This window comes from Macadamia integrifolia, chromosome 4 (genome assembly GCF_013358625.1).
Source record: "Macadamia integrifolia cultivar HAES 741 chromosome 4, SCU_Mint_v3, whole genome shotgun sequence".
NCBI lineage: Eukaryota > Viridiplantae > Streptophyta > Magnoliopsida > Proteales > Proteaceae > Macadamia > Macadamia integrifolia.
Genome location: NC_056560.1, coordinates 10278390 through 10290139, shown reverse-complemented (window position 1 = coordinate 10290139; position 11750 = coordinate 10278390). Strand labels below are relative to the sequence as shown.

Genomic DNA, 11750 nt, shown 5'->3' with positions numbered 1-11750 from the left:
AAAAAAAAGTGAAGTTTTCAAACAAAATTGAGAAACTTTTTTAATTATATACCTTTAAAAAAAAATTAAGTTTTTTAATTATACCATTGTTTTTTCTTTTTTTTTAGGTTTTAAATTTTTAAATTCCACTCTTTTTAATTCTTGTTCAACTAAACCAAACTTAAGGTTCCTAGCCAGAGATGGGGGCTTAAGGTGAAGAATACAAAAGAGTTAAATCTTGACCTCCTTAAAGCCTACACTTCACTGGAAAACCACCAATTAGTTAGGCAAGCAGTTTTCTTTGTCCTTCGAGTTAATTTCCTGCTTTATCTTGACTTATTCAATATACCACGTATCTCTCAAGAATATCTTTTTATTAAATTTATCAAACAAAACTTTCCTTAGGTCCATAAAGATCTTCTTAATATTTGTCTCCTTTATAAGAATCCTCCTATTCATGGATCTTATTTCATGTTTTCTTTCATTCTATTACTTGAATTTCCCTTACCCCTTCACTATGGGCATCGAGTTGTCAAAAGAGAGAATAGTTTCAACTTTGTCAGTGGAAGATGAAAATGTAACATTGATGATCTAAGAGTCAATCATGAGGTCGTTTCACCATTGAAAAAGTAATTCTTTTGCGGGTGAAATTAGGGGTGTTTGAACCTAGCGCAAATAGAAAAAACCGACTGAAACCGATCGATAAATCTCAATCGAACCAAACCAATCTTTATTGGATTGGTTTTAAAATGAGGTATGTTGGGATCGGCTGAAAATCGATCCAAACCAAACTGACCAATAACTAAACCAAATGAAACCGATAAAAAAATAAATAATTATGATATTATAAATTAGTGAATTGACTATCCATTTTTTGCAATATTAGTGAGAACAAATTTTTATTGTAAGTAAAGTTGTTACAAATCATTGAATGTTAGGTTATGAATAGAGAAATTCATTTGTAAATTGTAATAATGCTTTATTGATTTCCTTGTTCACTCTACAAAACTAGTTGGATAGTTAAATGAATGATTAGGGATAATAGGGTTCGTTTGTGATTTCAATACTAGTTTTCTTAATAATTTGTTATCCATTGGTTTCAATATTAATTCCCTTAAAACCATAAACCATAATTTAATTATAATCATAAACTTAAACTGCTTTTTTTCATCAAATCTTGTCACTATAAGTTATGTATATAAGATTTCATTATGGTTCAAGCCCAATAATAAAACCGATCTAAATCGGTATTAATCCGATATTGAAAAATCGAAATAAACTGAAACCAAACTGGACCGAAACCAAAATCAACCAAAAACCGAAGTTACTTAATGGATTGGTTTTGGTCTCCCTCATTCTTAGACAGAAACTGACTCAACCCGACCAAAACCAAACCAAACCAAACCAAACCAAACCGTCCAATTGACACCCCTAGGTAAAATAAAACTTTCGTCTTAATTCTTATTGCAATTAATTTTCTCTTTTACTTCTTTTTCTTATACATTGTTTTATAGCTCTATCTCCAATTTCGTCTCTCACTTTATTCTAAGAAAGAATTTTTGCACATAAAGGTAAAAACAATTCATCATATTTCATTGTATTGAAACAACAATGATGGGATTAAACTTAGCCCAAGCCTAGTCACTTAATTTTTGGGCTATCAGCCGATTTCACGGTTAGTTTAGTTCGGCCTTACTTTGGTTTGGTCTCAAATGGGGTTTTTTTTTAATGGGCTAAACTTAGCCCATCAAGGGTTTCCACTGTCGACCCTACGGTTAGTCCCACATATGGATCAACTTCAACAATCTTCAAGGTTGATCAACGAGACGACAAGATTGGGATGTCAAAGTGACAAAAGTAAGTCCAGTTAATTTTTGCATATGGATTGGATAAGAGAAATATCATGTTGCCTATTTACAGTATTTCATACATTATTGTATCATAGCGGGCCCCTGCCCGATGTTCGCCTTGGCCGAGAGTGTTTCTGTATACATAGTTAGTTAATGGATTGCTCCTCTACTCTGAGTGCTATTATTAACTTAGGGGTGTTAATTGGATGGTTTGGTTTGGTTCGGTTTTGATCGGGTTGAATCGATTTTGGTATAGGAATGAGGAGACCAAAACCAATCCATTAAGGAATTTCGGTTTTTGGTAGGTTTTGGTTTTGGTTTTGGTTCAATTTGGTTTCGATTTATTTCGATTTTTCAATGCCGTGTTAACACCGGTTTAGATCGGTTTATTATTGGACTTGAACCATAATGAAATCTTATATACATAACTTATAGTGACAAGATTTGACGAAAAACACATTTTAAATTTATGATTAAATAATGGTTTATCATTGTAAGGGAAAGATAATACTGAAACCTAATATTCAATGATTTGTAACAATTACCCTTACAATAATTTTTTTTTTTTTTTTTTTTCACTCATAGTGTAAAAAATGGATGGTCAATTCATCAATTTATAATCTCAAAATCATTTATTTTTTCATCGGTTTCATTCAGTTTGGACCGGTTTTCAGCCAATCCCAACATACCTTAGTCCAAAACCAATCCAATAAGGATCGATTTGGTTCGGTTTAGACTTTTTTGATCGATTTCGATCATAGTTAGCAATTCGGCCGAATAATTCGCGAATTATTCGGCCGAACCGAATTTTTCCGAATTTTATCAAAAATTCGGACTGAATCCGAATTAAAAATAAAATTCTTTAAAATTCGCGACTTTTTCAAAAATGAATATAAATCGCGAATAATTCGGACCGAATCCGAATTAAACCGAATTATTCGGTCCATTTAAACATTATTTAAAAAAAAAACAATTTAAAAAAAAAAAAAAAAAATAAGATTTTTTGACCGCTTTTTTGACCGAATCCTTAAATTAATCGTCCGAATTATTCCGAATAATTCTCCGTCCGAATAATTCCCGAATCCGAATTTGCTAACTATGATTTCGATCGATTTTATCGGATCAGGCTGGGTTTTGACACCCGTAGATCAACTTTAACTTCTTCAAGGTTGATTAATGTGATGGCGGGACTGGGATGTCAAAGCGACAGAGATGAGTCCAATATTTTTTTCTGCATATGTGTTAAGAGTAGGGAAATATCATTTTATTTGTTTACAATATTTCTTACATCATGGTATCAGAGCAGGGCCACCAACTGCTGTTCACCTTGGCCGAGAGTATATCTATACATATGATTAGTTAATGGATTGCTCCTATACTCAAAATCAAAGTGTATGGATTAGCTTCAACAACTTTAAGATTGATTAGCGAGATGGTGGGACTGGAATGTCAAGGCGACAAGTGTAAGTCCAAAATGCACTGCACAGTTCTCAATCGCGTATCCAAGTGTCCTATGGGACTATAACCATAGCTGGTGATGGGGCTAACCTTAGCCCTAGCATAGTCTCTAAGTTTTAGGATATCAGTCGATTTCATGGTTGGTTATGTCACGTGATACTTTGGTTTGGTTCAAATGGGAATGACCAATGGGTTTGATAGCCTAATGGTGAAAATACCCTCAACTCATCATTGCTCGAGTTGACTCGTTATGGGTTCGAGTCTTGGCATGCCCATTATCTCCCATTGATCCTTTGGAAGTACTGCTTACTGTATGGGGGTTTATCCTGAAGACTATGATCACTATCATGGAGCATCTTTTTTTTTTTTAAAAAAAAAAAAAAAAAAAATGGAAATGAGATTTTTATATGAATTGGCATTTTTACGTTTATAAAAATTCCACGACACTTTACCAAAAAAAAAAATTCCACAACGGGTTTTGGGTGTTAAGCTTCAAACTTGATCAGCCCACACTTCCAATATTCCAAATTGCATGAGCCTAGGTCCATATCCGACAAACCGAAAATGACATTTTAAAGCTCCGTTCTAGGTTGGAATGGCCCATAAGTCCATCGGACCCATCTGGGTTTTAGGTGATGGACATATATTTGAAGTCCATTCAATGGTATGGAGTTCAAGGTGATCAGACCTCACACGCAGCCTTAGTCATTTCTAAACATTAAATGCAAGCCAGACGCCTTGTTATGCCACAGACGATCCAAGTCCGCCCGTGACTTATGTGTATCATACATTCGGTGATCTGACCATAATGAACAGAGAACCCTCATGCGGTGCCATAAGAGAGGAAAACAGAACCTTGGAATGATGTATCTTATCCTCCACATGACAATGGTGGACCTGCGATTCTGCTAAAATCGATGAAGTAACTGGACCAAAGTAGGTTTGGTGGATCCTTTCTTTCATTTATGTGGTTTGGATTTTCCCCCTCTGATTCACCTCTTCCTTTTGACTTTTAGATTTGTCTGCATCTTCAATTTCTCTCTCCAACACATACCAATGTCAGCTGTGGGAAATGCAAGCCCTGCCTGAGAACTTGAAAGTTTAGTTCAAAAGTTTAAGCTATTGAGTAGAGATTGTCAAAAGATATATACCATGTTAAAGAAGTGGGAATCCAAAAGCTGAAGCTACTAGGGTGGAGATTGCCCACTTACCATATGAAGAAATTCCTAAGTGAAAGATTGAAAGAAAGTAAGGACGGTGTTGGATACTTTAGATACAGTTGTGTTGAGGTGGAAAGGTTTGACTGATCGATGAGGGAAGATGGGCGATGGCAGTTTCAAATCAAGATTGTAGTTTGACATTCGATGAGGTGGAATGAGAGCCTCTTTTGTGTGGAGGGTGACGAGGATGCAATGCATAATGTGTGGTGGAAGTGTTCATGCAACGGAATCCTTAATCCACAGTTCACATTCAGGGACGACCCAGGTTCTCTTTTCTTTACATATTAACTTTGTTTTTTCCTTCCTTTCTTAATAATGGGATAGGGAAGAAGGTCTGTGGGGGAATTTAGCATCTTCAAAGTTCCCAACTTCCAAATTAAAGCTAGAATCTACTTACTTGGTCGGAGCCCACTTTCTAGTCAAAAGCAAATTACAGGTCTTGCTCTCTTTCTTTCTTTCTTTTTCTTTCCTCACTGGTCAAAAGGCCTCTCATTCTCTCTCTCTCTCTCTCTCTCTCTCTCTCTCTCTCTCTCTCTCACACACACACACACACACACACACACACACAGAGCAACACAGGCAGATATGATCAAACACCATAAGAGATATGATGAAACATGGAAAAATACATAAACCCCAAATTTGAAGTCTACAACCTTATCTGCCTTTAGCAGAAAGTATGGTTTTTTTTTTTAGACGACCAAATGAACCAAGTGGCAAGGCATCAGCACTGGCATGGGAAGAGAGAATGATAATCTCTCCTTTTTAGCTTCCTTTCTACCTAATATCCCATGAAGAAGATCCATGAAAAGTGTGATTTCATTCTCACCCAATTCTTGGATTTTATATCCTCACATATCATGCGACAGGGATGATCCACAGGATATATACCAACTCAAAATAAAGTAATAATCTTTACCAATATGACAATATTAATATTACACTACTATGTTAGTCACAGTGCTTTTACTTATTGTTAGTTACAAGGTGAAGAAGGGTATTTATAGAAGTAAGAAGGGCCAGTTGTTGGCCTCTGACATAAGAAAAAATGTATGTGCAGGTGAACCTACGTGCAGAGGAACTGAACTTGAGCGAGAAGAGTCCGGATCATCTTCCCATGTGGGGAGGGTAACGTGTATAACTCAAGTCTTATGTACTGTTTCCTTTTCACATACGGGTAGGTGATCTAGATTCTCTACCATGACTCTACATTTACGGGTTGAGGCCTCAGTTCAGATGCAGGTGCCCAACCCAGAGAAAGGCACAACTTGGGCCCTTGCAGGACCGAGTCCTCCCATTTTCCAAGAGAGAGAGAGAGAGAGAGAAAACAGATTGCTACGAATGTTTATTAACAAGTTAAGGTTACAATGATTTGACATTAGGCAAACTTGCATGCAGAAAGCTCCAAACACCCATAAGCCTAAAGCCTTTTTCCGAGATTCATTTCTCACCTTCAAGTTGAACAATTCCTCTTCTTCCTACGTATATAAATACCTTCTAACCCCTACCTTCATCTTCAAACTTACTATCCTCTCTTCATCTTCTATCTTTTACATTTTTAAGGATAGTTGTTTATCATGGATAGCAGACTTGAGTCTTCAGAGACGCTAAGGTATATTCTCATCTCTCTCTCTCTCTCTCTCTCTCTCTCTCTCTCTCTCTCTGTCTCTTTCATGTATGTTGAAGACAACTTATGACTCTTATCACCACCAGGAACAAGTGTGCAGCATGCTTTAGGCAATTCAATAAAATGGAGCACCTAGTGGAACACATGAGGATCTCTTATCACTCAGTTCATGAACCCATGTGTGGCATCTGCAGAAAGCATTGCCGATCTTTTGAATCACTCAGGGAGCATCTAATAGGTGAGTATCAAACATGGAACTTATTCGTTGAAACTACCACCATTAACATCCATTCTTCATTCTTAACCACGAGATGGTCATGTTACCTTTAACAGGTCCACTGCCAAAGGTGGAATGTGCAAGGATATTCAGTGTTCAAGGATGCAACCTATGCTTAAATATTTTCAAAAGCCCGTATGCTCTTAAGCTTCACCGAGGGAAATGCCAAATCTCGCGTGCAATCCCTGCAGTAAGCTAATCACCATAGTTGAATTGGTTCAAGTAATAGTGTATTAGTGATCTTAATTTGTTTCTTTTGCAGGGATTGCTCTCTCGAATGTCTAACTTGGGAATACAAGATGATCTCAGAATTGACAATGGAAGAAGAGGACCACAAGTAGTTGCACTTGCTTGTAAAATGGTTGGTGGTGGTGGTGATGGCTCCTTAGATCTTTGTGCAAGGGTTTGCCTTGTTGATGAAGATGAAAACATCATCTTCCATTCTTATGTCAAACCCTCGATTCCGGTCACAAACTATCGGTAACATAGATCACTCAATATGAATGAGGGTTTTAAATTCTTTGATCTTCTCCATTACACCATTGAAATGTGCAAGAAAACCCTAGTAATGGAATATAAAAATTAATGCATTTTCAGATACGAAACAACCGGCATACGACCAGAATACTTAAGGGATGCAATGCCAAAAAACCAAGCGCAGAGGAAGATTGGGGAATTCTTGTGCAACGGGGAACCGATATGGACAATCCATTCCAGAAGAGGTAGAGCAAGGATTCTTGTAGGCCATGGTTTGGATCATGACCTACAGTGTTTAGAAATGCAGTATCCAGCACATATGATCAGGGACATAGCCAAATACCCTCCATTGATGAAAACAAGCAAGCTCAGCAATTCAGTCAAGTATCTAACACAAGCTTATTTTGGGTAAGTAACCTGACTTATAAAACCAGCATAATATCTAATTTCAGTTTTCTGTAGCAAGAGCAAGAGAATACTCATTAAAGCTTTTGTTTTTGTTTTAACAGGTATGACATCCACACAGGGATACAAGACCCCTATGAGGATTGTGTAGCCACAATGAGGCTTTACATGAGAATGAGGTCTCAAGTTCATCCCATGGAAGACTACCCACTGGCTACTGATGCACCGAATCGCAACAACTTTGCAGTTTCGAGACAGAATGAACTCGAAAGAATGACACCTGATGCAATGCTGGCGATCTCAAGGTCTGACTACTATTGCTGGTGCTTAGACTCTGCAGGGAGCTAGAGTGCTAGAACCATGAATTCACCTCACTCACATATGGAGTTGTACTCTTATTATATGGCCAATAGGGATAGCCATTTCAATAAATATGATGCTTGATATTAAGAAAATAAAACATGGAATCTAATATATCCATGTTGATTAAATACTAGGGATTTTAAACACTTGTATGTTTTGAATAGCTCTATTGTTGCAGTACCATTTTATATATATGAAGTGATCAGTATGATGAAATAGCTTCCAACATCACAATCGTAAGGATGGCAAATGGAAAGGAGTCCTACTGTTTTGAAGATACATAAAAACGAGTGAGTCAGGACTCTCGAATCTGTGGCTGGGCTCGATCCGCTCGGCTTAATATGATTCAGCCGGCAACCCACAATTGCTCAGCCAATAATGGCGAGAGAAACTATTCCGGCATCATCTCTCTCATCCATTTGTTTGCTCCGATCTGCCTCGATCACATATGGTAGGGAGCTGCCAAACAAGCCCAAAAAGCCAAAGACTTCCATACTTGTACCAAACGTGGTAGACCATGAAGGCTTTACTACAAGAAAACCTTGTGGTTTGGACTTGATTTGATGGCGAAAATTAAAATATGTTGCTTTAAGTTTGTTGAATTTGCCGCATATAAGACATGTCTTACTAAAGGCTGTTATAGCAAACACCAATAAATACGAAAATAAATAAAGACAGATCCACATAATACATTGAGATTTAACGAGGTTCACACACTAATGTGGTGTGCTACGTCCTCAGGCAAAGGAGAAGAAATTTTACTATGTAAAAGAGAGATTACACCTAAACAACAGCGAGAAAACTTGCCCTGAAACCCTAGCTCAAAAAATCCCAAATTACAACTGCTTGCTCACCATGATGATAGTACATTATATACTCCTCCAACTCGCGGGTCGCTCCATCAGGTCGCAGTCAATATGGCCCAACCCCTCTGCTTCCATTACAGATCTCAGAAAAAATACCATTCGGGTCACCACCAAAATATATCGAACCGTGTCATTCTTCAAAACGGGTTAAAAATTCGAGACAAACTTAACACAGGCTTTGATTAGAACGAGTATATTTACTTTCAAGCTTGGGTCAGAGAAGATGATCACTGGGTGTGGTTTAAAAGAACTAAGGCTGTGTTTGGTAGCCAAGAAAAGAAAAGAAAAGAAAAGATTCTTGGTTTAAAAAAATCTCTATGTGCTTGGCATGTCCTCATCCAAGAGAAGATTCAGTTTTTGAATTTCAAAATTCCCAAATAAAGTTTTCTTTTGCTCCAAAAAAAAAAAAATAATAATAATAATAAATAAATCTTGCAAAAGACACAAAAACACTTGAGAAAATATAAAAACTTTTCTTCTCTTCTAATGATAACCAAACATACATACCTTTTTTATTTTCTCATTATTTCATTTCTTTTCTTCTCTTTTCTTTTTTAGATTCTTTTTTCTTCTCTTTTCTTCTCTTGGCTACCAAACATAGCCTAAAGTTTTGAAGGATTAAATAGAAACTTTAGTTCTTTTAAACCATACTCAGTGATCATCTTCTCTGACAGTCTGGAAAGTATTGATTCTGCCTTTTAGGCTAGAAAAGGGTGTGGTTCAATCATACACCCTAAACTTTGAGTTTCAATGCTGCAGTTGCAGCAGTCTGCAGATTGCAGAACATCCAAAGGTAGAGAATCAATAAAACACAAAGAATTTGTTTCTTACTAAGCAAAAAACCTAAGCCTGAGAACACCTTCCATGGAGATTTTTCCATCACATTAAAACTCATGAAGATCTTTCAGGGAATTTTCTGGTTTGTTTACCGTACACTGTTTATAATTTTCAGGGTATTTTCTTGTTTGTTCTCTATATATTGAATATTTTGTTCCTTTCATCAACTGAACACAAATTTAATACATAAATACAAAAGAGGTATTTCCGATACAAAATTTCCACACTTCAGAGACACAACGATCCTCAATAGTTGTAGAGTACAAGTAGGTAGGAAGGATAATATTGTTACATTTCTCTCTATGGATTCATTTTATCATGGAATTGGATGTATAACCACCTTTCCAGTAGCTCTGTTTGCTTCAACATAAGAAAATGCTTCAACAGCCTGGGAGAATGGAAATGGCCCCTTGGGATCAACTACTGGCTTCAACTTCCCACTTTCTAGAAAAGGATTTAGTTTCTTCAACACAGATCCATTGGAGGTGACTACAAATCTGAAACCAGGTGGAGTAACAGCGCCAGTTAGAACCACAACACTCCCTCCTCCTTTCACCACTTTCACTGCTTTATCACATTGACCTATAAAACAATAATAGTTTACAGCACCAATGAATGTTTGCATCTCTTAGTAATTTATTTCCTAAAGAAAAGAATTCTGAAGATAAATTAATTAATGTGATTGGGTCTGCATGAATCTCTAGGCTTCCTACCTGTTACAACACTCAATTTGAAAATGGTTATTTCATCCATAAACCATTCACGTTTCAGACAGTGGACATCAATATTCCCATGAATGAAACTCATTTTTTTTAACTGAACAAATGAGGTCGGTATGGCATCTTGTGAATTTACAAAGTTCACCAACCTGTGTGTGAACGTTAACCTTTTCACAAAGCTTAGTAGTGAACATTTTCTTCCAAAAAGCATTAGCGTTAATACTTCAGGGAAAAAAGCAACGAGTTCAAGATCATACCAACTGCATCAAATACCACATCAAATCTCTCCGGTAGGTCTTCAAAGTTCTCCTTGGTGTAGTCAATGGCCAAATCAGCACCTAAGCTCTTCAACAGCTCCAGTTTTCCAGTGCTAGAAGTAGCAGCAACTTTTGAAGCTCCAAATACCTCCTTTGCTAACTGCCTCGAACCAAAGCAAGGGCAAAAGGAAATAAGCGATAAGTGATGCAGAACTAACTTTTACACATTTAGATAATTTGCAACTTTTGATGCACCAAATAACCCCTTTCCTAGTCGCCTCAAACCAAATGAAATAAGCGATAATATGCAAGATATTGCAAAAGAAATAGGCTAATTGAGAGCTTATAACTGCTGCAGCATGGATGGTTGGACACCTGCACACCATTCCATTTGAGTTCACAATCCACCTGATCTGCCAGGTGGTAGAACCAAGGCCCACCTGGAGAACCTCTAAAGACTATCCCACGCGGTAATACTGCCCCAAACTCAGTTAATTAGAAGCAAAGATCTATGGAATTGAAAAGGAGTTCTGATGACAATGATCAGTCAACATACAAAGAACAGGTCTGTTTCCAAAACTTGCATGCTCAAGCAGAAATAGTAAACTTTTCCACAATATCAAAGAAAAAATTGATATTTATAAGAAAAGGAATGAATTAGTGTGTCCTGCAACTCAAGATGATTGTCTTTTTAAACTGAGACTAATATATGGGGAGGAAATTGAAATGGAAGAAATATACCTGAATTACCAAGCTTCCAACTCCACCTGCACCACCTAATACAAGAATAGATTTACCAGCAGAAAATCCAGATCTTTCCAGACCCTCATGGGCAGTCTCAATGGCAAGAGGAAGGCCAGCAGCCTGAAAAAAATCCAGATTCTTAGGTTTTGGAGCCAACAATTTCTCCTCAACAGCAGTGTATTCTGCAAACGAGCCAAACTGCTTAGGATTTTCCAGAGCCTTCTCATTGATGTTCCCATAAACTTCATCCCCTTCTTTTAGGCTCTTCACTTGACTACCCACCTTTACCACTACACCAGCAACATCATAGCCTGGAACAGTCTACACTAAAACCCACATTCAGGAAACAACTCAAAATTTGCAATGCAACAATTTAAAGTTGACGATATAAGAACCAAACTTTTAATATCCAAGGCAAATACAATAAAATAAGAACAAGACTAAAATAACTAAATCTCGTACCAAAATAACCATTATATCGACGTTCAAGGCTCACATTACAGGAAACCCCAATTTTCTATTTGGAAAGATGTTCACAATGCAGTTTTTCCTGCTCAGAATGAGACTAGGATTGAACAGAATGTTTGCAAAATCGGCACCAAAATTCCAGCTTTTTGGTACTTTTCAAAGACTTAATTGATACAGATTCTTAAACCACCCCCCCCCCCAAA

At 37.0% G+C, this 11750-nt stretch overlaps 2 protein-coding genes across 8 annotated transcripts in view; one reads left to right on the top strand and one right to left on the bottom strand.

The window, feature by feature from the left end:
• Positions 1-3943: 3943 nt before the first annotated feature.
• Positions 3944-7884, top strand: LOC122075868 (RNA exonuclease 4-like). 7 transcript variants are annotated; one of them, XM_042641054.1, is made up of 9 exons: positions 3944-4223; positions 4304-4772; positions 5568-5635; positions 6076-6119; positions 6221-6372; positions 6468-6601; positions 6674-6891; positions 7009-7296; positions 7398-7884. In XM_042641054.1, exons 2-9 carry the CDS (start codon positions 4652-4654, stop codon positions 7639-7641), a joined length of 1269 nt encoding a protein of 422 aa, XP_042496988.1. In that variant the 5' UTR covers positions 3944-4223; positions 4304-4651; the 3' UTR covers positions 7642-7884. The 7 variants fall into 7 exon arrangements, with proteins under 7 accessions (XP_042496988.1, XP_042496991.1, XP_042496990.1 ...); XM_042641057.1 differs by having other exon boundaries at positions 3947-4223; positions 4304-4943; positions 6096-6119; XM_042641056.1 differs by having other exon boundaries at positions 3947-4223; positions 4304-4943.
• A 1633-nt stretch (positions 7885-9517) lies between these two features.
• The window catches only part of LOC122075670 (2-methylene-furan-3-one reductase), a 2889-nt gene continuing 656 nt past the window's right edge, over positions 9518-11750 (bottom strand). The window contains exons 2-4 of the mRNA XM_042640789.1: positions 11077-11400; positions 10336-10495; positions 9518-9941 (exon numbers count right to left, since the gene is read on the bottom strand). Of these exons, the coding sequence (XP_042496723.1) occupies positions 9676-9941; positions 10336-10495; positions 11077-11400 (750 nt within the window). The 3' untranslated portion in view covers positions 9518-9675. The remainder of the gene's footprint in view (positions 9942-10335; positions 10496-11076; positions 11401-11750) is intronic.